General features: G+C 36.9%; 1 protein-coding gene across 8 annotated transcripts in view; it reads right to left on the reverse strand.

Annotated features, from left to right (window-relative positions):
- The window catches only part of LOC131938241 (rho GTPase-activating protein 26), a 33,922-nt gene that overhangs the window by 4,534 nt on the left and 1,532 nt on the right, over positions 1 to 27,856 (reverse strand). For 2 of the 8 annotated variants that reach the window (XM_059296186.1, XM_059296170.1), the window contains exons 2-26: positions 27,038 to 27,133; positions 17,563 to 17,624; positions 14,289 to 14,360; positions 13,709 to 13,813; positions 11,645 to 11,755; positions 11,242 to 11,346; positions 10,514 to 10,591; positions 10,109 to 10,126; positions 9,103 to 9,172; positions 8,822 to 8,922; positions 8,626 to 8,663; positions 7,911 to 7,967; positions 7,373 to 7,477; positions 5,911 to 5,989; positions 5,636 to 5,669; positions 5,445 to 5,507; positions 5,115 to 5,189; positions 4,817 to 4,904; positions 4,455 to 4,513; positions 4,013 to 4,118; positions 3,646 to 3,805; positions 3,299 to 3,563; positions 2,847 to 3,020; positions 1,919 to 1,975; positions 272 to 317 (exon numbers count right to left, since the gene is read on the reverse strand). In XM_059296186.1, the coding sequence (XP_059152169.1) occupies positions 272 to 317; positions 1,919 to 1,975; positions 2,847 to 3,020; positions 3,299 to 3,563; positions 3,646 to 3,805; positions 4,013 to 4,118; positions 4,455 to 4,513; positions 4,817 to 4,904; positions 5,115 to 5,189; positions 5,445 to 5,507; positions 5,636 to 5,669; positions 5,911 to 5,989; positions 7,373 to 7,477; positions 7,911 to 7,967; positions 8,626 to 8,663; positions 8,822 to 8,922; positions 9,103 to 9,172; positions 10,109 to 10,126; positions 10,514 to 10,591; positions 11,242 to 11,346; positions 11,645 to 11,755; positions 13,709 to 13,813; positions 14,289 to 14,360; positions 17,563 to 17,624; positions 27,038 to 27,133 (2,224 nt within the window). Of the gene's footprint in view, positions 1 to 271; positions 318 to 1,918; positions 1,976 to 2,326; positions 2,716 to 2,846; positions 3,021 to 3,298; positions 3,564 to 3,645; positions 3,806 to 4,012; positions 4,119 to 4,454; positions 4,514 to 4,816; positions 4,905 to 5,114; positions 5,190 to 5,444; positions 5,508 to 5,635; positions 5,670 to 5,910; positions 5,990 to 7,372; positions 7,478 to 7,910; positions 7,968 to 8,625; positions 8,664 to 8,821; positions 8,923 to 9,102; positions 9,173 to 10,108; positions 10,127 to 10,513; positions 10,592 to 11,241; positions 11,347 to 11,644; positions 11,756 to 13,708; positions 13,814 to 14,288; positions 14,361 to 17,562; positions 17,625 to 27,037; positions 27,134 to 27,856 lie in introns of those variants that run through there. The other 6 variants (XM_059296214.1, XM_059296194.1, XM_059296178.1 and 3 more) reach the window with 5 other exon arrangements.

Below are 27,856 nucleotides of genomic sequence, written 5' to 3' on the forward strand. Positions count from 1 at the left end.
AACAATAAAACCCAGTAGCTAATTCAAGTGGGTGTCAAGAGGTTAACAAGGTTGATTACAAATTTCAGTTGAAATTTTTAAAAGGCATTTTGGTATGATAAAGTGTGTCAATTCAAAACTAGTTACCATTTAGTAGCTAACAATGAATAAAAAAATTTAGTGAATTTAGTCTCTAAGTTCTATCACAACTAATGCCATAAAAATAACCCCAAGACAAAACTCTGGCTCTAGAAGCAACACAGCTAACAAGACAAGCGCCAGTTGTACTTACAAGGCAGGAGTGTCACCACCAGATAGGTTCAGGTTGTATCTGGTTGCTGAAACAGAAAACAGACAAATTACTACAGCAAGCTTGTACAAGATAACAATAAACAAATACACATGTCATAGGATTTATTTTACAAGTAGACAATGTACTGCTTATTACTGATCTTTTTTTTCACAGAAGCACAAGAAAGTTGACCTAGGAATGAAACACTTGCCAAATAAATATGTATTTAGTTATTGCCCTTCATTTCTTTTAAATTTGAACTGTTATATTTTATTCTGTGTGGATCTAATATAAACTTTTTACAAAATAATTAGTACTTTTAGCAACAGGATTGAAATATAAGATTAAATTACACTATCACAATTTATAAGTGATAAATATATGTGCTAAGCATCTGATTACATGGCGCTACAAGATTATTGATCTGCTGCCTACAGGCCATTATAAATATGAATTATCTTTGCATTACTATGGATAATGTATAAAGAAAAAAAAAGGTAAACAAAACTAGCTTGTACTTGCTATACTATAAAATCTGGATAACAAGAAAACATTTTACAGGATGCTTTAACAATTAATCTCAAACCAACTTTTGAAACACAATTTTTTTCTGAAACAGTATCAGATACCAATGTATTTATCAGACATGTTAGATTCTAACTATGTGGTCAAACAACATGCTCACTATACTAAAATGATTGCATTAATAATTTTGTCATGTTGTTATGTAAGAATCTTAGCAAATTAAGCCCAATTTAGTTTACTTTATCATGTTTGCGTGCAAGACCCTAGCAAACTCAGTCCATTTTTCTATTTCTGTTTGCGTGCAAGCCCCTAGCAAACTCAGTCCAATTTCTATTTCTGTAACTGTGTCATTGGGCAAGTCTCTATACAAGCCCCCAGCGCAAAATCTAATGTTTGTATACATAAGTCATTTCTATTAGCCACCCAACTAACTGTAGCCTGTTAGTAAACTTCATGCAAAGATCACTGATTATGGTTGTTACTCAGTTAACTTGTGTAAACATGTGCACACTTTAGATTTGAACACACTCAGTGAGAGCAAAACTAAAATATTTTAAAATTAAAAAAAAAAAACCCAAAAAAATAAAATGTTTATAAAGCTGGTTAAAAATACGGGACAGGAGAGAGAGAAGGTCACAGGAAGAGTCTTCAGCATAAATAAACTGTATCTAATAAAGGGATTGCAAGCTATTTAATTAACCTATTGGGACACAGATTTAACATGATTTATAGAGGAAGATTTTAAAAGATTTGTTTATTGCCTAGAAGAAATTAAAGGCCACTGTCTCTAGAAATTTAATTCATAACATTTATTGCTGCGAGGAATTTATATGCAATTCATTTGTAATTTAGATGAAACTAAAAGTCATTCATTAACTTGAAGAAAAATTCATGCCTGGAGGAAATTAAAAGCCATATATTTATTGAGTGAGACTACTAAGAGAAGACAGAAGTTTCAGGTAGGGTAGAGGAAATGGTCCAGGATGTCAGCAGAAACAGCAGCATAAAACAGTGCAGTCACATCTAATCACTAAAAACTGTACTGGGTTGATTAGTTTACAAGTTATTGGCAACCAGGAAAAATACGGATGCAGCCGATGTTTGGGTGCAACAAGAACATACGTGGAGGTTGGAATGCTGAGTAATAAGGATACAAATCCAAGTGATTCCCACGATGTCCTGAACAAAGAATAAAACCAATTAATTAATTATCTCATCTGCTCAATTAAACCAAACCTGTATTGAGCTAAACTCAGGTTATCACTGAAGTGAAAACTTGCCAAGTTAAAACCCATAACATGAGGGTAGTAATAGTTGACAGAGTGTGATTTCTCTACAAGGAGAAAACCACTAAACTACCCTTCTGCTTTCAGAGCAATGTACAGTAGTCAAGTTTTCTAGCACACTGCTAGCCATGTTAGCAATTACTCAATGTCCATCGCAATTACGTGGACAAAAAAGTTTTTAAAATTTACTTTTTTTCTTTTCTTAATACAGTTTACAGACTGCCTTTTAATAAAATAGCATTTTTAAAATCTTAATCAAGCTAATGTTGCATAGTCATTCATGTGATCAGTATTAAATGTACTGAATGGATTAAAGACAGCTTGGATATATAATTGCCTTGGGTGAATTTTTTTGACATTAGCTGATAGAGTTATTTTATCAGAGTGGCATTTTAAAAATCTAATACAAGCTGAAGCCTAATTAAAATTTAATTGATCAGTTACATGCTGTTCTCAATAATGAAAGAGATCAAAGTCTGTGCCTGCACTAAACTGTTTTTAAAAAATGCAATCAAGCAAGACTTCAAGTTGTTGTAGCTCTATGACTAATCTATGCACTAGAGCTCTTTCTTCTACTGCCCAATAATGTGTTCTTACATTCTGTCTCTTTGGGGGAGGGTAACTGTGGTTCATCTAAACAAAAAAATATTTCAATAAAATATTAACAAAAATGGTACAAGAAACACTGTGTCCAGGCAAACAAGGGAGACATACCCAACTCATGGGAAGTCATCCAGTAGCAACTATGCTGAGTAATTACCTACCCATTGCATTAACATTTGAATACACAGGCGGTTCTTTATTATTAGATCCCCTTCGAATGCCTGAGTCTGCTATAGGTGGTGTGACCCCACCTTGAAGACCTCGGGGTGAAAGGTTACTTTTGGCAGAATTAAGTGATTCTGTACTGCTGCTTGTGCTGCTGTGCATATCAAACCCTAAAATTTAGAAGAACAAGGCATACATTGTTTTCATTTTAAAGATCAAACTAAGATTAAACTATTTAAAACTTTTTTTTTTATTGTGGGACATTTAAATTATTTCTAAAAATAATTTTTATGCAACATGTGAGCTGATACCATAAAACAGCTTTAAAAATCACATTTCTAGAACTTAAATATTTTGTTCTATTCTCGCTAGAAAGATTTAATCTTATAAAATAACAAAGGGGGAAATTAATTAATTAGAATAGAAAAAAACCCCAGACTCAGCTGACCTCCAGTGTTTGCATTAAAAATTTGCACTGGTCGAATCTTTGGACGAACAGCATTAGGATGCACTGGGGCTTGATTTGCATAGATGGTTGAAGGTTTAGTAGCTGAGTGGTTGACTCTTGCTGCAGCAGCTGATGAGTTGGTGCTCTTGGGTGGAGGCTCGCTGTTGCTAGGCGCTGCAGCTGTGGTACCTTGTAGCCTGGACGATGCCTGGTTTGTAGTTGGAAGAACTTTAGATTCACTGCCATCAGGTGGGGTCTTGAAGATCTGGAAATGAGAAAACTATCAGCATCTGCCCAACTCTTGTACATTTAATTAAGATGAAGTGTAAAACTAACCAACAACTAACCTCGTCATAGTTGTTAACGAGGATCTCCACAACTATGTTACAAAATTTGATGTCCATGATTGCAGCCATGGACTCTTCTTCTGGACGCATTAAAGATGGACCAAAGCAGACACCCAGGTTAGCCACCGTCATCTTGTTGATCTCACTTTCGGCTGCCACTCTAGGGGTGAAATAAATTGATATTTATTGGGCTTAAACAACACTCATGGGCTTAGTCCTGACAACACTATCCTTTACACTAGATGAATGACTGTTATAGTAAGGGTTGGCTTATTTGGCCACAGAGAAAATGAGCTAACATGAATTAGTAAGATCATAATTTAAACCTTACAGCTTACTAGTAAAAAAATATTTCCAGCCAACTTACTTTTTTAAATGACTAATCAAAAGATCAAGCATGTGAAAATTAGATTCAGGAAGCTGGTGGACATATTTGTGGACATCAAGTATTCTTAAGGTTTTACTTTCTTGCTCTGTGGACAAAAATTCAGAAGAATTCAGCACATGCTCACATCTAGCCATCAGCTAGAACCTATGCCTACACACAGAAAATCTCTATCCGTATTAGAATGGATAATAAGTTTAATTTAAAAGCTGCCAGTTAGAACTTAGAGCAAATATAATTTATAGTCATCATAGCTCTTAATTATAGCCATCAGGACAGTCAGTTAAAATATATAGTAATCAATGCTACCTAGTTCCCAGGCTATCCTTCAGTTAATTTACTTTGAAATCTACCTTAAAAAATAAAAGTTATGTCATAAAATACATACAAGGAGAATAGTGTGGTAGTTATTAAAATAGCTTACTAGCAGCTTTTATAAAGCTTTCATGCAGCTGGAAGGTCATTAGAGGCTCCGGCAAGGATCTGAAATAGGAGAAAAAGACAATTAGGCAACTCATTAGACAAATGCAGCCAGGAAATCTAATGAGGTATTAGTTAGGAAATAATGTACAGTTCAATATCAGAAGGTAGTTGCCTAGAAAAGCTTACAAGTGTACACTTCAAAACAAATTGTAGAAACCCTCTTGCTATTTGTTGAAACCAAATTGATTTGTTATTTTTAATTAGATAGTTTTTGTTTGTGCATTTACCTTTGAATATTGTTTACATTAAACTACAGGTAAACATGTCAGTATTGTTTATAGGAAAGAACAGGTAAACACACACCTGAGATAACTTTTTACTGCACTTGTGAGGGTCTTGATCTCATAAGCTGATGGGTCATCCAAGTTGAGTTTTTCTACTTTCTTTTGATCTGTTTACAGATAGAAATCACTTTAATAACTATTAGCTAAATTATTCCTCAGACAAATACAAAGGAATCAAAACAACTATGACAAAATGAGTACCTCTAAAAATAAAAGATATTTCCTGTTATTCAGGAAGAATATTCTTCTGTTATTTTTTAACAACTATTTAAACATACTAAAATACACATGACTAGGTGAGGAAGCTAGAATTATACCTAAGGCTGTTTTTATAAGGTTGTTGACCTTTGAACTGACTCCAACAACTCTATACAATCCTTGTTCCTGTAAACCTGTTAAGAAGAAATATTCAACATGTCATCAATTAAAACTCTTACTGCCTTACAAAAATACATTTTTCTATACAAGACAGAGATAGATTGTAATTAATTACAACACTAATTCATGGCAGTCATGCAATAAAACTTGAGTTTTCCAAAAAATGTATTGTGAGATGAGCTACAGGCAGGCCAAGGTGTGTATAGAATAAAAACTACAAGGTGTGTATAGAATAAAAGCTAATTTGGCTGCCAACTGTCTTGACTTACCCCTACTTTCAATAGCTGCTAATGAACGCTTGATGAAGTTGAAACCAATCTCATCCAGCATGTCTAGAAGAAACAGAAACAAATGTCACCAATGATAGTGATAGAAGGTTTCAATGACTGACATAAACAGCGATATTTTATAATGTAAACATTTTAAAATTTGTGCGTAGTTAAAAGTTGACAGAACTTACGGTCTTCAGACTTGATATGATGGATTGCATAGGTCTAGAGGTTCAAAGTAAATAAAATATTTAGGATAAATAACAATGCAAGATTACAGATTTTAAAATGTTGGTCACAACTGCATTAATCACATACTCTTGTGCTTACTTATTCATTTATTCTCAAATCGCATCCATTTAATTATGCCAACATACACATATTATATATGATTTGCTAATTTGAGCTTTTACACTATAATTTTCTATAATAATTTACTAAAATATTCTTCTGGACTATAACTTACTGGCTCCTTCCCATCCATAGCATCCAACCAAAGCCTTCTGTCATCTTCAGACAAGGCTTGAAATGTCATGGACACAGATCTGTGGACAAGAGGTGACACAATTCTAGAGAGGTGACACCGTGCTAGCTGTAGCACCAATAAGATAACAAGACACCAGATATTGGTGATCATTAGAAAATTGATTTTCAGACTCCAAAGAACATAAATTATTGCACATTTTAAATACACCTAGTATTAGGATTATCTGTAACAATAAAATGCTCAAAAGGGAATATTAAAGGAATAACACTTTTGCTATAATTTAAGATATATGGTCAATTAATGTGGACGTGAGAACTAAAATCAAATCTTAATTACTTAAAATGAAATTTATTTTTATAATTAGGTGTAGTAAATTTAAAATTTACTGAGATGAAGGAAGAGAATTTTTATGTGATATTAAATTGAAAGAAAGACTTAGATAAGTGTGATTAAGAAAAAATATGAATGATATATTTAGATGAGGAATTTTAGAAATAGATTTAGAAAAAAATGATAGATGAATAAATTTAAAAATTAAACACCAAATGTAATTGAAACTAATTTAATTCATATCAAGAAAATACTGAAATTGGGGGAAAAAACAGTTCAAGTATGTTAAATTACCTTAGGTTTACAGCTTTAAAGAAAGTAAAAAAATATAAATATAAAGCTCAGCTATTTTGTAGCATTAATTTGTTTACAAATGTATATGTTAAAACTTGAACGAAGAGATAATGTTACCAATTTTTACTACATTCACTGAACATAGTAATTAATTTCTAAAGTAGCTTTGCCATATAAACAAGTGAATTTAATATACGTAAAATGATGAATTGGTAATATAAAACAAATATATAACAGTACAAAATCAGAACTACATCATACAGTCATGTCCACATTTAAATTCTAAGTCATAGTTTACCAATTGAACCTATAACAATTAATTAAAACATCCTGGAAAAATGTTTAAAATGTAAGTTTATATAGCTTTAAGCAGTATGAGGGGAGGTAACAGGTGGGTGTAACGTGTTGGAGTAAGAGGTGGGTGACTGGGGAAAGAAGCATTTAGAGTTTAATGGGGAATAAAAACAATAATTTCTAGTGTACTTAACAAATTAGCTTTTTTTTTACTCTTTAACTGTAATGTATAGTAATACAAGTTGTTTTGAAATCTAAACTATAGTAGGGTCACAGGATGAGGATCTTCTATACAAAATAATACAGCTGCTCTAAGATTGGTCAGTTTATACATTACACTAATAACATCAAATTGACACTAATCTAAAAATAGACGGGAGTTGAAAAAACTTCAACCAACTACACACACAATTCAAAATTTCAATGGTTTGAAAATGAAACAAAAAAAAACCAATTGAGGAAATTGACAACTGGTCAGAGAAACAAAAAGACTAGAAGCAGGCAGGCAAAGAGAATGTGCAACCTGTCTCTGAGCAGTTTTTGTTGGTGGTGTTTCAGGGGTGATTTTAAGACATTGGCAGGGAAAGTTCTGTAGCTGTCTCCTGGTGCTAGAGAGCTGTCATCTAACCTAGAGAAGTGATGAGAATTAGGCTGACAATGTTCCAATTTGGTGTTTTTTTTTCTTGCTTGAGCTTGCATCACAAAAGATATGGATATTTCCATTCATTCAGTTGGGTACCAAACACTGGAGCCTGGACTATGTGCATACATTTAGAGACAAGGAGGTTAATTTAGCAAAACCATACCTCACAAATATAAATAAAAAAATTTAAAACAAAGGTACAATTTTAGAAAAAAAAATAACTTCTCATCTCAATAAGATCTAAGCTGTCAATAAGTTGCATTAATCCTGAAAAAAAAAACCCAACTAATCCCACGTGTTAGATAAACAGAAAGAAGAAGAAATGTTTTAGAGCCATTGAGCAACACAGGAGGGGTTAAGACTGTGTTTAACAACAGACAGGAAACAACATCAGCTAGTGAACATTCAATTTACTTACTTTTCTTTCAAAGTCACATCAAAACAAAATCTTTTTTCTATTGAGTCGGAGGCTCGCCTGGAGATAAATATAGAACAGTTGATAAAGTGATCATTTCATTAACTGTTCATATAACTTTACTAGGCACTGAAAATATTGATACAAAATATTTAGACAAGTGATTTCTTGTCTTACTACAACACATTAACCCTTTGAACCCTTAGCTCCTGACCCTAAAATCCCCATTCCCTTTGGCTGCTGAGCTAATGTACACACAATGGACTCTCCAGAAATGAAGACTACAAATATAACAACAAAGTAAATTTTATTACTTTAATGAACATGAATTATTGCTAGTTCTCCCAGTAGGTGACCCTTCTTTTAAGCTTAAGTATGTGTGGACATCGGTACAAAGCCAATAGTTGGTATTTTTAAAATATCTTTTCATCGTTAATTGATAAACAGAACAAAAAAATTGTGTGGGTGCAGCCATCACAAGAACTTACGAGTCCAACAGTACTAGTTTTTTTTTTAATATCACATTTTTATGAACGGACTGTGGGTCTGGCTGGGGAAAGGTGTCTGAGACTCGTTTATTGGTCTGCTGGGGCACATATATTTAAGACTCAAGCCATGTTCAAAGGGTTAATCCAGTAAGTTAAGTGTATTTTTTAGAGACCATTAGCATGGTCAGATTCCCCTTCAATTAATGAAATAAAGAAAAATGTGTACATACCTGACACATTTTTCCAAGGTAAATTTCTCTGGTTCATTCTGGCCAGGCGGACAAAAAAACAACAATTGTAAAACAAAGAGGTATTTATGGCGCTGAATTTCTTAATATCATCAGACTAGTGCTAAAAAAAACCATTACCATTTATACCTCCACACTCTTGACAGTCATACTAAACTGTGTTTAATAAAACCTTTACCATTTTGCCCCCCATCTGATTGTAGAGAATCATGTAAAATTCTTTAGTTTCTTTCTTGTACTGGCAGTAATACTTAGTCCATCCTGTGGTTCCTAGGGCCTCTGTTGAATTTTATAAATGAACACAATGTTTATGAATACAATCAGTATTCCTATAATATGCTCATGACAATAACATAATCAGATGAGCTAATTGTTGTAAGTAAACAACCCTAACAAGACAGACATCATAGTAGTATGACTAAAACAATCATTATTTAAACAAAGTTAAAGATGTATTACTTTTTTCCAGCAAGTACAAGTACCCCTGTCTTGTAAAACCTTTTAACGTGCTTGACTGATCCAGAGGTTTCTAAAATTCAAGAAAAAGACATCAGTCACAAATATTCATTTATTTCTCATTAATACATCGGACTACATTCATGTATTTAATTCTGTTACTGTAAACTGATAACATGGGAATATTGGTTCCTTGGATTATATTATAATTTCTAGTAATTTGCTTACGTAATGGAAATAAAAAATATAACGTCTATCATGCCATATTTAATTTCATCTAAATAGAAAGAGCACTGATAGATGGTCACACTAAATCAGATAACAAAAGAATGTAATTTAATTTTAGACCAAATTGTAATAGATTTAATATTTAGGACAACATCAATAGCATTTTAAACATGCACTGTAAACTTAGGAAAACAATTTCAAATAACTGGTGCACAGAGAAGAAAATACAACTTAAATAAATATATCTACAAAAAGCACATTTAATACTGCTTCCATTGCTAATTGACATAAAGAATAGCTAAGAGATCAAGAGTTTTTGAAGAAGAAAAAAAAGAACATATTTTTTAAGTTTTTGGGTAGCTTAATGTTATATTTGTCAGTTATGAGTAGAGCACAATCACTATCATTCAACAAAATTAGAATTACCATTGCACGTTGTTTTATCTAAATCAACAAATCCACCTTGTTTCTTTCAAGAAGAAAAATTTAAAACCTAAAACTGTCAACTCAACTACTTGATATGAAAATATAGAACAGTTTTTTCCCTAGGCACCTAAGTAACCACCCAAAAACTAAAAGTAGGAAGTGATAAATCTATTAAGAAACCAAAGATAAAGATTACTTATAAGAAAAAAAGTGTACATTAGTGTTTGTATAATGAAAACAACACCCCTGCTGGAAGGACATTGTTATGAGGAACTTAACAGTGTACAAGTATTGCTTATACGTAAAACAACTGTACAGTAGCACCTGAATATTGAGGACAACACCAGTGCCTTACCCACTGAGCTGCATGAAGCTAGATAGGTTTAGTAATCATTAGTTCAGACAGAACAAACAAGCAATGTTCAACACATTCTAGGATCTAAGTTTTTAATTTTAACTGTCAGTAAAACTAGTGATGAGGTATGAACTAAGGCATGATTAAGGCATGAACTAGAATCACTTAGTGCAGCAAATATTTTCTATGCTTGAACTAAATCAAATGAGATATAAGTTTTATGTAAAGATAAAATAGCTTCCTTTGACTACAGTAAGTTTAAGATATAAGTTTAGATCTACTTATAAATGTAAGCGGTAATGAATGCTTTATAAACATCATGTTTCAGAGGTATTGGGTGCTTTAGACATAAGTCCTGTTTTAGAGCTATGCAAGGACAAGCTGGTGGCTACAAGTAAAACTTACCAAGCCTTTATTTTCATTGAGCATTTTCCCCATCAATGTCTGAGCTTCATCTTTTGTGCACTCAAAATTTTCTCTAGTCTGAAGAAAGTTAATTTTGCATATATTTTAAATATGACAACATTTTTGTCTTACATCAGAAATATATCTACATTTTTACACAAAATAGGGAATAGTAATCAGAACTTTGTTACTTTTTAATACATAGCTGGTCGCATTCAATGCTATCCTTCACCAATAATCACTACCTTAGTCTTAATTGTATTCCTGACACTAGCACTGATTCTAATGTTAATTAATATGTCTGCTGCTAATAATATTTGGAGTAAAGAGATCTTGCTATGCTAATTGGGGTTTACAACAAATTCCCTAAAGACACTTGCCCGAATGCCGTTTTCCCAAATGGACACTTGCATAAATGCGACAAATGCCCCAAAGCCACTTGCACGAAAAAAATGTTAATTCAAATTTAAATTAATTAAGAATAATTATTTGGTCATCTATAATGTTAACATTTTTCTGGCAAACGGCTTTAGGGCATTTGTTGCATTCAGGCAAGTGTCCATTCTGGTACTTGTTGCATTCAGGCATTTGTTGCATTCGGGCAAACAACATTCAGGCAAGTGTCTTTTGGGGAAAACGTCCAGCTCCCGCTAATTGAAACTACCTAGCCTGTGATTTTAATAAATACCATAACTTCAGTAATGAATGAATGTGTATAAAAAAGTAACCTTCTGTAACAACTGACGCAGTGTCATGTCATAGTTTCGAAAATCCTCAAGGTCCACATAGCCTTGGTGATAGAAGGTCAACCAGCCAAGCATATAACTTAGAAGCTGCAGGAAAAGACAAAGTACCATCAATGTTTCATTACTAGTTAGCAATAGTAATCAAAATGCAGCATCACTGTTGTGTAGCTTAGTCAGTAAGTACAAACAAAGATCTGACAGTAATATAAAAAACATTTTTAAAAAGAAAAGAATAAATGTTTTAATATTTTGATAGTGTATTACATAAAAATGCTTACATGATGAGAAAATAAGGTATATGATGAGTATTGTTGACTCAACTAAAATAATTGACTGCATGACAAAAAAAAAATAGTGTTAAAATAGATGGAGAAAGATGTCTTACAATCTCAACAAACTCAAACTTTTTCTTCTCCTGCACTTCCTGCAGCTTGAGCACATACTTCATGGATGATGTGTAGAAGGCTTTCTTCTCAAACTCTACCTGGGTGTCAGCCTGGGGTGGAGGGAGGAATTAAACTTTAAAACATAAATAGTTGTAGTAGTAGGGTACATGGGCTGGTGGCTCAAGTCAGGTCTATGGGCTGGTGGCTCAAGTCAGGTCTAGTGGCTGGTGGCTCAAGTCAGGTCTATGGACTGGTGGCTCAAGTCAGGTCTATGGGCTGGTGGCTCAAGTCAGGTCTAGTGGCTGGTGGCTCAAGTCAGGTCTATGGGCTGGTGGCTCAAGTCAGGTCTAGTGGCTGGTGGCTCAAGTCAGGTCTATGGACTGGTGGCTCAAGTCAGGTCTATGGGCTGGTGGCTCAAGTCAGGTCTAGTGGCTGGTGGCTCAAGTCAGGTCTATGGACTGGTGGCTCAAGTCAGGTCTATGGGCTGGTGGCTCAAGTCAGGTCTAGTGGCTGGTGGCTCAAGTCAGGTCTATGGACTGGTGGCTCAAGTCAGGTGTATGGGCTGGTGGCTCAAGTCAGGTCTAGTGGCTCGTCAGGTCTATGGGCTGGTGGCTCAAGTCAGGTCTATGAGCTGGTGGCTCAAGTCAGGTCTATGGGCTGGTGGCTCAAGTCAGGTCTATGGGCTGGTGGCTCAAGTCAGGTCTATGGGCTGGTGGCTCAAGTCAGGTCTATGGGCTGGTGGCTCAAGTCAGGTCTATGGGCTGGTGGCTCAAGTCAGTTCTATGGACTGGTGGCTCAAGTCAGGTCTATGGGCTGGTGGCTCAAGTCAGGTCTATGGGCTGGTGGCTCTAGTCAGGTGTATGGGCTGGTGGCTCAAGTCAGGTGTATGGGCTGGTGGCTCAAGTCAGGTCTAGTGGCTCGTCAGGTCTATGGGCTGGTGGCTCAAGTCAGGTCTATGGGCTGGTGGCTCAAGTCAGGTCTATGGGCTGGTGGCTCAAGTCAGGTCTATGTGCTGGTGGCTCAAGTCGTCTATGGGTGGGTGGCTCAAGTAGGTCTATGGGTGGGTGGCTCAAGTCAGGTCTATGGGTGGGTGGCTCAAGTCAGGTCTATGGGCTGGTGGCTCAAGTCAGGTCTATGGGTGGGTGGCTCAAGTCAGGTCTATGGGCTGGTGGCTCAAGTCAAGTCTATGGGCTGGTGGCTCAAGTCAGGTCTATGGGCTGGTGGCTCAAGTCAGGTCTATGGGCTGGTGGCTCAAGTCAGGTCTATGGGCTGGTGGCTCAAGTCAGGTCTATGGGCTGGTGGCTCAAGTCAGGTCTATGGGTGGGTGGCTCAAGTCAGGTCTATGGACTGGTGGCTCAAGTCAGGTCTATGGGCTGGTGGCTCAAGTCAGGTCTATGGGCTGGTGGCTCAAGTCAGGTCTAGTGGCTCAAGTCAGGTCTATGGGCTGGTGGCTCAAGTCAGGTCTATGGGCTGGTGGCTCAAGTCAGGTCTATGGGCTGGTGGCTCAAGTCAGGTCTAGTGTCTCGTCAGGTCTATGGGCTGGTGGCTCAAGTCAGGTCTATGGGCTGGTGGCTCAAGTCAGGTCTATGGGCTGGTGGCTCAAGTCAGGTCTTTGGGCTGGTGGCTCAAGTCAGGTCTATGGGCTGGTGGCTCAAGTCAGGTCTATGGGCTGGTGGCTCAAGTCAGGTCTATGTGCTAGTGGCTCTAGTCAGGTCTATGGGCTGGTGGCTCAAGTCGTCTATGGGTGGGTGGCTCAAGTCAGGTCTATGGGCTGGTGGCTCAAGTCAGGTCTATGGGCTGGTGGCTCAAGTCGTCTATGGGTGGGTGGCTCAAGTCAGGTCTATGGGTGGGTGGCTCAGGTCTATGGGCTGTTGGCTCAAGTCACTTAGTCAGGTCTATGGGCTGGTGGCTCATCAGGACTATGGGCAGGTAGTTCATTACAACCATTGGTAGGGTATATGGGTTGATAGTTCATGACTGGTAGTGTATGGGCTAGTGGTTCTACACATCATTTAGTAGGATCTGTGGACTGGTAGTGGCAGGTAATTCATGAGACATTTTACCTCTTGTAATGTAGAATCATTTATCTTTCCAGCCTTCATATTGAGATATCTTTCTTGGGACTGGCAGAACTTTGTTGTTTGCTTGTCAAAGTTTTTCTTCTCCTCCTGTCAAACATTTTATTAACTCATTTAAATCAGAGAACAATACATCTTTTTATATTGTACATTTAGTTTATAAACATTTTATATAACTAATTTAAATCAGAGAACAATACATCTTTTTATAGTTGTACATTTTAAATAAAGTAAAAAGTAAGTTTCCCTTTCAAACCTGACGGTCTATGGGGCAAGTGAAGTAGAGTTCATCTGTTTCTGTGACCTCGGCATATGAAGAGATAGTGTGGTCATCACTATGCCCAGCCGCCTTTACTTTCCCTAACGTGAGTTAGGTACCCATCAGAGTTGGGTGGACTCAGGGACGGTCTACTGACTTGAGCCTGGATTCAAACTCGTGACTTACGGGTTAGCAGTCCAGCTCTCTACCGCTAGACTACTCTGTCCCACACATTTAAATAGCTCATTTAAAAAAAATTAAACTTATTTTAAAATGAAGAAAACGACATAAAATGTTCAATCTGACCTTGGCAGCACCGATATTCTCTTTTCTGAAACTTTCCAAAGGCTTCACAAACTGTGTCTCTGCTGCAGATATCTAGATCAATACAATACAAAAACATGTAACCACTGTCACTGTTTCAGTGATAGTTCACTGAGATAAAAGCAATTACTTTCTTATAGTAGCTAGGCCAATGCAAAAATTTAATTTCAGTAAAACAATATAATAGTTACATATTTGGATAGGGGCTGTCAATCTGATTACAGATCAGTTTGAATTTTCAAAATCTGACCATAAACAAAAAAGTTATGAATTTTTTTGTCATTAAAAAACAGCTGTTTTTTCAGACAACCGGGGTAGACCCTGAAAGAGGAAAAATACTGGGAGGGTATGGACCAAATTTTTAAGAGTTTTTCACTAAAAGTGGTATAAAAGCAAGCAGACTTCACCAATTGATGTCATTTTATGATATTTTATAGATTTTTGTATGCCGAATCCAATGATGCTATTTTAAAAAGTGTCTTTTGATTACATAACAGACTTATATCATTGATTATGTAATACCCCCCATTCTTTTTTTTTTACAACATCTGATAATCCGTGTGATAAGAAGTCATTCTTTAAATTAAACAGTGTTTTAAACCATAATATGACATTTGTATATGCTGAAGCTAATGGTGATATTTAAATTGGTCGACCATTATTACAAAACTATAAAGGTCAGGTTATGTAATTCGCACCTTTTGCTCATAATTTACCATGTATTTATTTTAAAATCTCTTTTGCACATTGTCAGTTAACTTAAGTGAATAGCCTACTTAAAGAAAAGATAACTAATACAGTTTTAATACAAAGAGAAGGATGCTATAACAATAGTATATTTGTGATGATGTAACTTCTTAAAATATGTTATGTAATCTATGTGCAATTGTACAGGCCTACTCTATTCCAAAAATATAGGCATATCTTATTATATTTATATTTCTTGTTACTTTAAATGTCATACCATTGATACAACTTTCTTCTATAGAATTAGCCTAGTTACAAATGTGTCTTATCAGAATCAGTGTGCTTTATGACAATTTTGTAATATTTTTAAACACAAAAAAAATTGCTCATTTTTATAATTTTAATAACATAAACATTGGAAGAGAATATTTTTTTTTTTTAGCTTGTACAAGGTAGTGTAAGTTATAGGTCTATAACATAGATTTATATATGCTCAATGTTTATGCTAGTAGTAAGCTTGTGTATTTTGTAGGCCTACCACATTGGGGAAAAAAGCACGTGTTTGAGTGCTTGACTGTGTGTAGTAGATGCTAGACATTTTTTAAGTTTCCGGAGGCGTTTATCACCATCAGCATTTGCCTAGATTTAGTGAAATCAGACGTGGTTAACCAGGTTTTCTGACCAACGAATTTTATTGCCGTATTACGTAAACACGAGGCTAGATAGGCTAGTCGGCCAACCCGACGAACGTGTCAGACGAATATTATGTAATTTTAGAGACAAAAGTCTGGGAAGATTTCCTGATCTATGCCCGAGGGTTAGTAACATCAACTCCACAAAGTGAAGGGGGAGGGAGGTGGGGTATGAAACCACCGCGAGCCGCTCGGGCACCGTACGGGTGTTATACAACATCAAAGGCGCCGACCCTCGGCATGTCGCGTCACGGAGTAGTGGGGGCGGGGTGAGGCTATGGATGTTACATACGGTGTACGGTGTTACAATAGTTACATACCGTGTAGGATGGTCAGTGACTCCCCATACCCACCCCATCCCATTTTGGTCGATTTGGCAAGCTAGTAACCTCCACGTTGTTAAGGGTTTTAAAATTTTTTAGTCAACCGAAAAAAAAGAGCCCGGGGTAAAATTTAATTCATTTTTTAAAGCCATTTTTACGAAAAAGTAATGTACACAATAATGAAACGTTACGGCACGCGAATCACGTCAGCATTGTTTGGTCGGGTCGCAGCTATCCGGATTAATTTCTAAAGAAGATTAATTTTGACGAATAGTAAATACTATTACGACTTTTTTTTTGCCGTTTCAATGGTTTAAAACAAAGTTATGAAACATGCCTGTCTACTTAAATATAAAATAGCAATACCCGACGAGTCAAATACGGGAACACACGTATCTATCTTTAGAAATTGTTTATAGTCTCATCCAATCGGATCAACCGCCTAGCGTCACGTGACCACACACTCGGCTGTGCTACACGATGTGTAGATCTCGATTCAGTCGGACGGCGGCCAACGCGTTAATTTTTATTTTCGTTCCGTCTTAAAATGTATGGACGGCTTTATTATGAGGTGTTATAATACATGTCATACATTAAAATAATCGGTGGGATTTCAGGAATACAGCTCAAGGTTCAAATGTAAAATAGGTCAAATAATAGACCGGGAAAATTAGTTCAACTTTGCGGTCCGATATCTCCCGAAGTATTTAACTTATTTTGACCACGAACCTTGAGCGTTGTACGTCTACATTTAATCTGTTCGTCTGCCAAATTTGATTGTTGTAGTACGTAAACTCGATACGTCTATAAAAAAATTGTAGCGCGTCATATTTAAAACACAGCGATTCGAAGCACAGCCGAGCGGTTCAGTCGGACAGCGGTCGGCGCGTCATGTTTTGATTTTCGGTCCACTTCAAAGTCTATATGCGTCCTTATTATAGGCCCTAATATGACATATCATACATATTAATAAACGTCGAGATTTCAGGAATACAGCTCAAGGTTCAAATTAAAAAACGGTTCATTAATAGCCCAAATAACTTAGTTCAACTTTGCCGTTCGATATCTCCAAAAGTATTTAACATATTTTCCCCAAGAACCTTGAGCGTTATACGTGAACATTTAATCTATTCTTCTACCAAGTTTCACTGTTGTAGTACGAAAACTCAAAGAGTCTATAGACTCTAAGTAACACCCCTCTTTTAAAAAGGTGAAAAAGCCTCCCCCCTAATCGGCACGTCGCCGCGGGGGGTAAAAAATGCGATTAAATCGGCGATTTCTTCAACGTCTGAAATAATAAAGAAATCAAACTTATACAGTTAAAAAGGTTGTTCAATTACGAACAGAATGATGTATAACATGTTAATATAAACACAATAAAAGCATGCAAAAAACAGAGTTAAACATGCAGGGGGTAGGGAAAAGCCGATTTGTCCGATTTTCTCGGCAGCGGCATTGGCCTAGCTAATAACTTATAGTAAAAACAACTTTTCTTTCAAGTTTGTATGTTGTAAGAATGAGTATGTATAAAACCAGAAGAATAATTCTGTTTACCAAAATGTCTCGATGCTCTTCAATCTTATCAATAAATTTTCCAAACTCAGCCAGAGACTGGGCTAAAAATAAATAAAAGAAAATGTCAGAATGCATGTTTATATAAATTCTTTATGAATTAAATAATAAAAGCTATGAAGTGAGAGTTGCATTATGATAGTTTCCTTGTAGGGTTGGTTGCGTGTGGAATGATTAAGATAATGATACCATTGTACAATAACATCCATAAACGAATACATGTGAATATAATTAAAGAAAAATAAGAATTAAAATGTAATGCTAAATAAAATTAATATATTTTTTTTCTTCTTACAGTACATACAAAATCTTGCAATATTTTGTTTTATACTTTTTAAAATGATTACAAGTCGCCAATAATATATTGGGTAATCAATGTTTCAATGTCACTATCTGATTAGTTCAACTCTAAAAACATTATTTAAAAAGAGGAACTGAATGGTAAAGTAATTTGCTTCATAGGATAAATTTATCTTATCATTGGAGTAGTATGGTAGTTAATCATATTAGCAGTATAGTCATAGCATACTGTTAAACTTTCTAGGGCTTACAGTAAAAGATGTAAACAAAGTGAGATATAAATACTTTAAGTACACTGAACATGTTGTAGAGAAGAAAAAAATGTAGCAAGGTAAAATGACTGGAGGGAAAGATGCAACAACGGATAAGGTAGATTCATCTTCAACTGTCAGACTAGGTGAAACCAACTTGTTCCACTCAAGCGTTTTGTTTACAGAAGCCAGCAGCCAGCTAGCAGGAGATGGACAGATGGATAGGGGGAGATAGAAAGAGATCATACACAGGGTGGGTGGATGCAACTAGCAGAAGGCCATTACGTATTTGGGGTACAGTGGCTTTGTGCCAACAGGCCGGGGAATCAATAAGCCTAGAGTGTTTAATCGCTTATCTCCCTTGGCCCAAGTTTTTTTCTCTCTCTCCCTCTCTACATTTTATAAATACATTTATTTATTCTGACCACTTTCCCTCCCCTGGCAAGTGGGGTGAGCCTACAAGTTCATATAATCTTTATTGATCGCCAGTAGCAGAATGATAGACGAGATTTAACTACCGCCACTCGGTAAACTAGTGCCACTACATTCTACAACAAGGGTCTAGTCCTACACGTGTACGGGCCAAACACAGCGTGGACCGTACACGGCAGCACAACTCTTCCCGTCCCCGTCAATTCTTTCAATTGTGTGGGATTCATGCTACGTCATGCTTTGCTGGTTTTTTTTTATAACAATGTTGCTCTCCACCTGCGTGTAGTCGCATAATTCCCTGTTCTATGGTCGTGTTTAACATATGGTAGTGGCAACAATAGGTGATAATCAGCTGGACATAGCTACATATGTGATGATGTCACCAATAACACGTAGTGATGTCACCAATAACACGTAGTGATGTCACCAATAACACGTAGTGGTGTCACCAATAACACGTAGTGATGTCACAAATAACACGTGTGATGTTAGCAATAACACGTAGTGATATCAGCAATAACACGTAGTGATGTCAACAATAACACGTAGTGATGTCAACAATAACACGTAGTGATGTCAACAATAACACGTAGTTATGTTAGCAATAACACGTGTGATGTCAGCAATAACACGTAGTGATGTCACAAATAACACGTGTGATGTCACAAATAACACGTGTGATGTCAGCAATAACACGTAGTGATGTCACAAATAACACGTGTGATGTCACAAATAACACGTGTGATGTCAGCAATAACACGTAGGGATGTCAGCAACAACACGTGTGATGTCAGCAATAACACGTAGTGATGTCAGCAATAACACGTAGTGATGTCACCAATAACACACGTAGTGATGTCACCAATAGCACACGTAGTGATGTAATCAATAGCACACGTAGTGATGTCACCAATAACACGTAGTATGTCACCAATAACACGTAATGATTCACCAATAACACATGTGATGTCAACAATAACACGTAGTGATGTCGCCAATAATACACACGATAATATCACCATGCATTCTATATCTACAAAAAGGTAGGAGGTAAAGCCAAGTAAACATTTTTGATCGTCTAGTTTCCTATTGAACAGCTGTACACCATTGGCCTTACAGTTGAATAACCTGATGATACAGGGACATCAACAATAATTGATTACAGCTCGTGTATAAATCAGATAATTGTCTCTATCATTTTTTTTAAATCAGCCCCCCCCCCTTTCGGTATCAGAGGGCACCTTACCATTTCCGGCATCAATTACTCTGACTAGTTTACTAAGCAATCCTATCAGTCTCTAAATCCTTGCTATTAAAAATTACGAGAACCAGTAACGATGTACTAGGCTTCATCCGAGCGCTTAATGACAGGGATACGGTAACAGCTTCCACCAGCAGCTGGTAGGACCATCCGTTGCTGTAACGTATCTCGATTATACTCAAGCATGTACGCTATGTTTAAACAGCCCGTGTTTGATTGGTTGTAACCACCATCAATGGAGACATGCTGGCTCCATGTCCTAGATATGTGCAGCTACATTTAGATGAGGCTATCAATGTAAACAATAGACCCAATACATTGTCGAGCGGGGATTTTAGTCAAGCGAGAGAAAGAGTTGACCATTCACCATGTAGAGACAATGGTATATGGCCTATCTCACTTCACATTAGGGAGTATAGTATTGGGCCTACCATATTTCAAATTAGAGACTATAGTAGAGGGGCCAATACATTTCAAATTAGAGACAATTATATAGGACAATAGTGAAACAAAATTACATGAATGTGCCTTTATGGTCCACCACAAGTTTTAAGGTAATACTGAAAAGAAGCATATCCTGATGTTTCGTTATAACTAAGTTCACGCTGATATAACAAACTGGGTTGTGTAAAAACAAACAAAAAGACAACAGGGCCTCGAATCTATCTTACATTCTGATGAGGACTGTGGTAACTAAGTGTAGCATAACGAGTCAAGTACAGGATATTGAGCCCGTTACATGGCCAGATAAGCAGCACATGCCACTGACAAGCTGGGTAAGTAAATACAACAGCAGTTATGTCCCCTAGTGATTACCACAACGTTTAAAAGTCCCCTATAAATCAAGTCCATGCACACAAAAAATAACCACGCGTTTTAAATCTATTCCACACCACACAACTGTGCCATGAATTGTATCAGCACCCCCTAAATGGTGTCACCCAGTGCGGACCGACCCCCCCCCTCTACCACCCACTGTGACATCAGTAGGCCTACTATCTGTAGTATTACATTAACAAGGGTATAAAACAGATAGACTACCCCAAACAACACATTCAACCTGTGGCCTATCCTCGACCAACTCATGCAACCGTTTCATAATGGACCAAAATAGCTTGGATTTCCCGTGTCTCCTTTGTTGCACCGGGAAATCTCTCTGTCAAACTACACGCAGCGTGTTCATTAAGGGACACGTTGACACTACGGCACGTGACTCAAATCCTAGCAGGAACTTCAACTTAAGATATTTTGGAAAAGCAGATAGCAAGATAACTTGTTTATGAGAAGAATACGGTTTCTGTTAAACGATTTTTTTTTGTCCGTGAAAAAATAAATGACAGCATTGGGTAACGAACTGTAACTAATCGCTACGGGGATAGGTGTAAAAGTTAATAGCCCCACTTCTAATCTCAACCACAGACAAACCACCACCATAATTAAGTGTGTGAGACTTCGTTCGTTCCGTCAGTATGTGTACACATCTAGTAACACCGTACACCAACACCCAAACGTCAGTACACATCTAGTAACAGCACACAACACCCAAACGTCAGTACACATCTAATAACAGCGCACACCAACACCCAAACGTCAGTACACATCTAGTAACAGCACACAACACCCAAACGTCAGTACACATCTAGTAACAGCACACAACACCCAAACGTCAGTACACATCTAATAACAGCGCACACCAACACCCAAACGTCAGTACACATCTAATAACAGCGTACACCAACACCCAAACGTCAGTACACATCTAATAACAGCGCACATCAACACCCAAACGTCAGTACACATCTAGTAACAGCGCACACCAACACCCAAACGTCAGTACACATCTAGTAACAGCGCACATCAACACCCAAACGTCAGTACCTATAGGTCGATGAACTTCACACGATACCCAATCTATTTATGACCTACAACAGACTGGGTATATATCTTGACTGGATCTACCTACACTGATACTCAAGCAAGATGAGCTACCTACAGACAGGGGGGTGAACTTCCTATGATACCCAATCTACTTATTACCTACACACATTTTTTAAAGGGATAAAAAGGTAGATAAACGTCGATGGTGCTAGAGTAGACACAAATTGTTGGCGCTAGTGTGTCGTCCCTTTAGAGTAAATTTTTTATCAGGATACACCAAGGTGCCATGTCTTACTGAGATAAGAAGCTCATCAATGCTGGCTCACATCGGTGCTTAAAATAGAGCCGCGTATGGTCGATCTGGGCAACCAACAGGCGTGCTTATAGATTCATCGAACACAGAGTCAGAGGAGCTGTTTCATACAGTTTTGTTTCCATTTATTTAGAGCCCGTTAAAAAAAGGCTTAAATCAGGGATTACATCAGAGTAGTCAAAGTTAACACATTTTTTTTCCGGATTTCCAAGTGTATGTTTTGAACTATCCTTTCCAACCTGACATAGTTCAGATGAAGTAGAGTTGATCTGTTTCTTGTAACTTAAAAAATGAATGGAACCTAGTCAGCACCATGTCTAGCTGCCTTAACTTGTCCCGACTCGACATAGGTACAAACCAGAGCTGAATTGACTCGGATGAATTAGTAATGTGCGCTCTATCACCCCTCTCTCGTTATAAAAACTATTTTGTTGTGGAAACTACAGACATGCTATGTGAACACTGTGTTGTTGAGTTGGTGGTGTAAAAAGCTGCCATATACCGATCCAAGTCCAGCGGTGTTTGCCTGCCACTGATCGAACACTACTACATTACTGGGGTGACGCATCGCGTTTTACACTTCATTGCTGCCGTCAGTAGCAAGCAGTTCAATCTACATGTTAACGAGCTGACCCGTGGCCTGATATGGCTACAGGACATTACCCCCCTGGATATTCCCCCCCCGGACATTTCCCCCCCCCCCGTATTTACCCCCCGGAGCAATTACCCCCCCGGGGAATTACCCCCCCCCCCCTCTCAAGTTAAAATCCTAACTCTAACTAGAATTTTATACCTATATACTCCTTAAGAAAAAGACCAAAACCTAAGCACCCACCTTAGCCTAAAACTTCACACAAAACCAAAACCAAAGCTAGACACAACCCTAACCCTAAAACTAGCTCTAACCCTTACCCTAGCCCTAAAACCTTACCCTAGCCCTAGCACCTAACCCTAACCCTAGCCCTAACCCTAACCCTAGCCCTAAAACCTAACCCTAACCCTAACCCTAGCCCTAACCCTAACCCTAGCCCTAAAATCTAACCCTAAAACCTAACCCTAAAACCTAACCCTAAAACCTAACCCTAGCCCTAACCCTAACCGTAACCCTAGCACTAACTCTAACCCTGTCCGGGGGGGGGGGGGGGGTAATGTCCTACTGGGCGGGGGGGGGGGGGGGGGGGGTAATTGACAGGGGGGTAATTGACAGGGGGGTAATTACTCTGGGGGGTAATGTCGGGGGGGGGGGGGGAATATCCGGGGGGTAATTGACAGGGGGGAAATGCCCTGTTCCCGCCTGATATATGGGCCTACACACACACACACACATATATATATATATATATATATATATATATATATATATATATATATATATATATATATATATATATATATATATATCACTCAATTTAATTGTTTCTCTATTGCTGTATTTTCACTTTAACCAAGTGAACCGCCTTTCTTTAAGAAGAAACTGTTATTGGCAAGCAATCAAGAGATTATTGACAGAGTAAAAAGATAAACTAATTACGTGTTTAAAAACGTAGGTAACCGGAAACAGGTGAAAAATAGAACACAAACCCCGCTGACTACACGTGCCTCATGCAACGGCTCAGGACTAGCTCGCGGCTATATGTATGACTTGTTTATATTACGTTTATAAAATAATTAGTGAAAAAGAAGGTATAAGACGCATACACCAATGTGGGCTGTACTGAGCTCTAAACCCTCAAACGGCGAATTACTCAAGAAGAGGTTTTGCACAGATAAATGTAACGCGTTAAAATGTAAAGCATCAATTATTAAGCAAACTATTTTTGATTTATTTTCAAGTGGCGGATGTGGCTAGATGTCACGATCCACTCATGTTATATTCCCATTACAATCTGTAAAAACCACGCGAGGCACAGTAATATACGTCTTTACTATTTACTTAAAGGCTGAGTGAAAATTAAAGCTGTTTAGAAATTAGACTAGTCGAGTACCATATATTTAATTACATACAAACATCTCGACGTATAAGGCCCCCCCCTCTCATTAAATGTTAACAGACAAGTACAGAGCAGCTAACCCTTTAGAAACGGTGCAAGTGAATGGCGAATCCACCTTCAGAATACCTCACCCCACTTTCACCATTTCTCAAACACATTCGGTGCAAACGCACAAACCTATATTTGTTTCACTTTTTTCCCCCGCTCTTACGCCAGCATTACCGCCAGAAACTCATTACATAATGACGCTCGCTGTCTTTGCGAGAGAATGATGTAAACGTTTCTCTTCCGATATTCGATGGCTTTCGGAGATAGCTCTGTTATCAAAGAAAAAACTGCATGCACTATGTTCATTGTCTGGACGGAAACAATGGAATAAAATACCTGACAATGCATTAGATATGCCCTTTTTTAAAAATTCTCCTGGGCTAGTTATTCTATAAGCCGAGCTAAGATGTTCACAAAAGATGTGCTATAGAAAGAATGGTATGGGTGTGCTGTGTAAAGACGCTGAGACTCACGTGTGTACGGTGTGTGCGCATGTACGGACCATATGAAATGGTAAAAAATAAAGCACGCAACAGTTAAACAAGAACACGGGAGATGCAGACACAGACTAATCTTTAGCAGTGTTTTAAACTGCTTTAAACAGCATCAGATATTCAACAGGTAATCAAAGGCATTCCTAGCTAACATTAAAAAAAATTAACTGTCAGGTCTAACCAAGTATCTTGCCTCGACTGACTCGCAGACTTGACTGCACCAGAAACATGTTCCTGGTATTAAATACCTCAAGGGCGTGTGGACTAAATGCAAGCCGCGGGGTGCCATTTGATTAAAATCGTATCTGATCACATCTCTAATGGGCGCAGTATATTAAATAAATATTTCATTAACCAAAGCTTTATCCACCAGATGGCTCGATTGTGACACACAGATACAAAGCTGTTGATCTGATATGTTAAAGCAGCAATTAACACGGGACATACATGTTATGCAGGTATAAATCATTTACAAGGCTCCGTATGGAGTGGTGGTGGGGGGGGGGGGGGGATGACGACTCAGACGTGACAGATTGCAGGGTAACTAGTGTAGAATAGCCGATTAATTGCTGAGCTGCTGTCATGTTTTTAGTACGTGACATTTTCAGGCATTTGGTTTGCAAAGTGTCCAGAAGAAACCACTGTGAGAACCGCCAGCAATTAATGGATATCCGGAAGTGGATCAATACACACTCACCCAGTGTATATAGGCCAGCAACCCATGGGTAAAAACTTGCCAGGGGATTTGTGTAACATTATCTACAGTAACCTTCCCCCCCCCCCCCCCCCCAAATATGGTATGTGTAGTATTATCTACAATTACCATCACACCCCCCACACCAAATATGGTATGTGTAACATTATCCAGTTACCATCACATCCCCCACACACAAATAAGGCGTGTGTCACATTATCTAGTTACCATCACAACCAACACACCAAATAAGCTCTATGTAACACTATCTAAAGTTACCTTACCCCCCCCCCACCAAATAAGGTATGTGTAACACCTTCCCCCCCCCTCATATACACCAAAAAAATCTATCATTTCAAGTTAGCTGGGGTAAGAGGTTGTGTAGCATTTTCTATCATTAACACCTAACCCAACCCAATCAAAAAAATCTATCAGTCTATGTTAACAGATGAGAAAAAGGTTGAGTAAAATTATTTACATTTATCATCACCCAGCTTTAATAAGCCACCAGTAGATGTGCTGTGAGAAAAAACCCACCTGTCATTAGATTTAACAAGAACAAACTATTGCGGGACCTATTATTCAACAATCTAGTTATTAACTCTCCCACACAAAATCAATGCATCACCTACTTCTCTGGTACAGGTGGTACAAACACTAATAATAAAACAACAGATCAATGCTAGCCCATATTGACAATGATTGCTTCACCTACAGCAGTTAATGAGATCTAGACAATTTCTCACAAGGCAGGAACAGCATAGCAATCAAAACCTTGCTGCTAATCTTAAAATCAATACAAAACAGTCAAATGGTTTACTTAAAGAGCATTCAAAAACATATAAAGTAAAATAAAGTGTAACAAATGCAATATCCATAAACTCCAGCTGAATGCACCCAGTCATTCATTGCCAGAGGCAACCAGTGAACCATGACATGCCCTCAAATCCCCTAGCTTTTATTTGTTTTTGTCCAGCTAGTATTGGCTTGATTTCACTTCACACATAATTATTTATAGCTTGGGTTAAACCTTCTTTCAACCTACCATGCAAACAACACAAGAAACCAATACTACTTAATATTTCATTCAACACATTCCTAGGTACTGGTTAACTGTTAAACCCGACATAAGGGAAGGAAAAAAGTTTCACTAAATGCTACACTAACTATACAATCCTTCAGTGATTTTAAAAAGTAACCTATCAGGTATATACTGTTCAAGCTTCAACATTTTTCAGTTCAACCTATTCAATTATGACAACCACTTCATTCTCGTCAATTTCACTATTTCAGCTTTCACTTCCTCACTAAAGCTTTAATTTAAAATTTATTTTTTTAGCATATTATTGTTATAGTTTTCAACATCAAAGAAGAAATTTATCTAAAAGAATACAAGTTCAACTCGCTAATGTAACTAGTGCTTCTAAGCTATTGATTAGTTTCCTGGTTTACTTAATAAGTTACAAGTAATATGATGAACTTTCAGCTGTAGTGTTGTGTTATGAAAATTGGTTTTCTAAAAATACTTTTGTTATGTACTTGAAAACATGTCACAATAGACAAAAACATTTCTGACCATTATTTTTATCTAATTATAATTATCAATAAACCTAAAGAACAATGTGTAAGTAAGCACTCACAATGCAATCTGGAAAACCTAATTAAATTAGACACATCTAAACTTGATCTCAGTTTATGTGAATTTTTTTTGTTCTGACTCTAAAAATGTCATAAAGTTTAAATAAGTTTAAAAACTCTTATTTAATAACACTCAGTCAATGAGTCATATACTTACAAATAAATATTTCATCATCTGTAAGTTGGTTGCCAATACATTCAAATTTGAACTCCATTAAATCCTTAGCCAAAGCTCTCTGAGCTTTGGAGAACTCTGAAAAAAAATTAGTAAAAGTTAAAATATAAAACAAATTCTTTTCGAACATTAGAAGCACTGGAACTTCTGTCTTCTATTATTACAATGTTGGTTTTTGGAGAAATTTTTTTTTCTTTATATTCAAAATACAAATCATTTAAGTAGATACGTGTTTTGTGAATGTAACTACTATTTATTTATAAACATGCCATTAAATAAAAGTTATTCAAGAACATCAAATTCCTTTAGAATGTGTCATGGAAAACAAAATGTTTTCAAGCAAGGAGATCTGATTGTACAAATTGTACATACATTTTAAGTGATTTATTTTGGGTGAAAGGAAATGTTTAAAAAATAACTTATGTCACATGTCCATGGGCAGCATAATTACAATACAAGACACAATCAGGATTTAGACCATGATTTCTATTATCGTTGATCATATTTTTACAAACAATAGGTACTGATTATATACATACAAAGTGACCAAATTATCTAATGAGCAATTACGTACAAATAAACATTACCATTTAAATGCAGATACTATGCAAGATAAATGTAGTTTTGTATTTGTTATAATGTATAGGCCTAATTCTGGTCAATTAATATACAACTTTAAAGGCCTATTCTTTCATGAAATATATGTAGATTATTAAATATCAAAGAATCTATTGTTAAGCTTTACATTTCAATGTCATTCAATAATTGCTTAGTCCATAAAAAATATTATGTAACTAAGTT

Source organism: Physella acuta, unplaced genomic scaffold (assembly GCF_028476545.2).
Source record: "Physella acuta isolate Inbredline_101_S28 unplaced genomic scaffold, ASM2847654v3 ptg000017l, whole genome shotgun sequence".
Classification (NCBI taxonomy): domain Eukaryota; kingdom Metazoa; phylum Mollusca; class Gastropoda; family Physidae; genus Physella; species Physella acuta.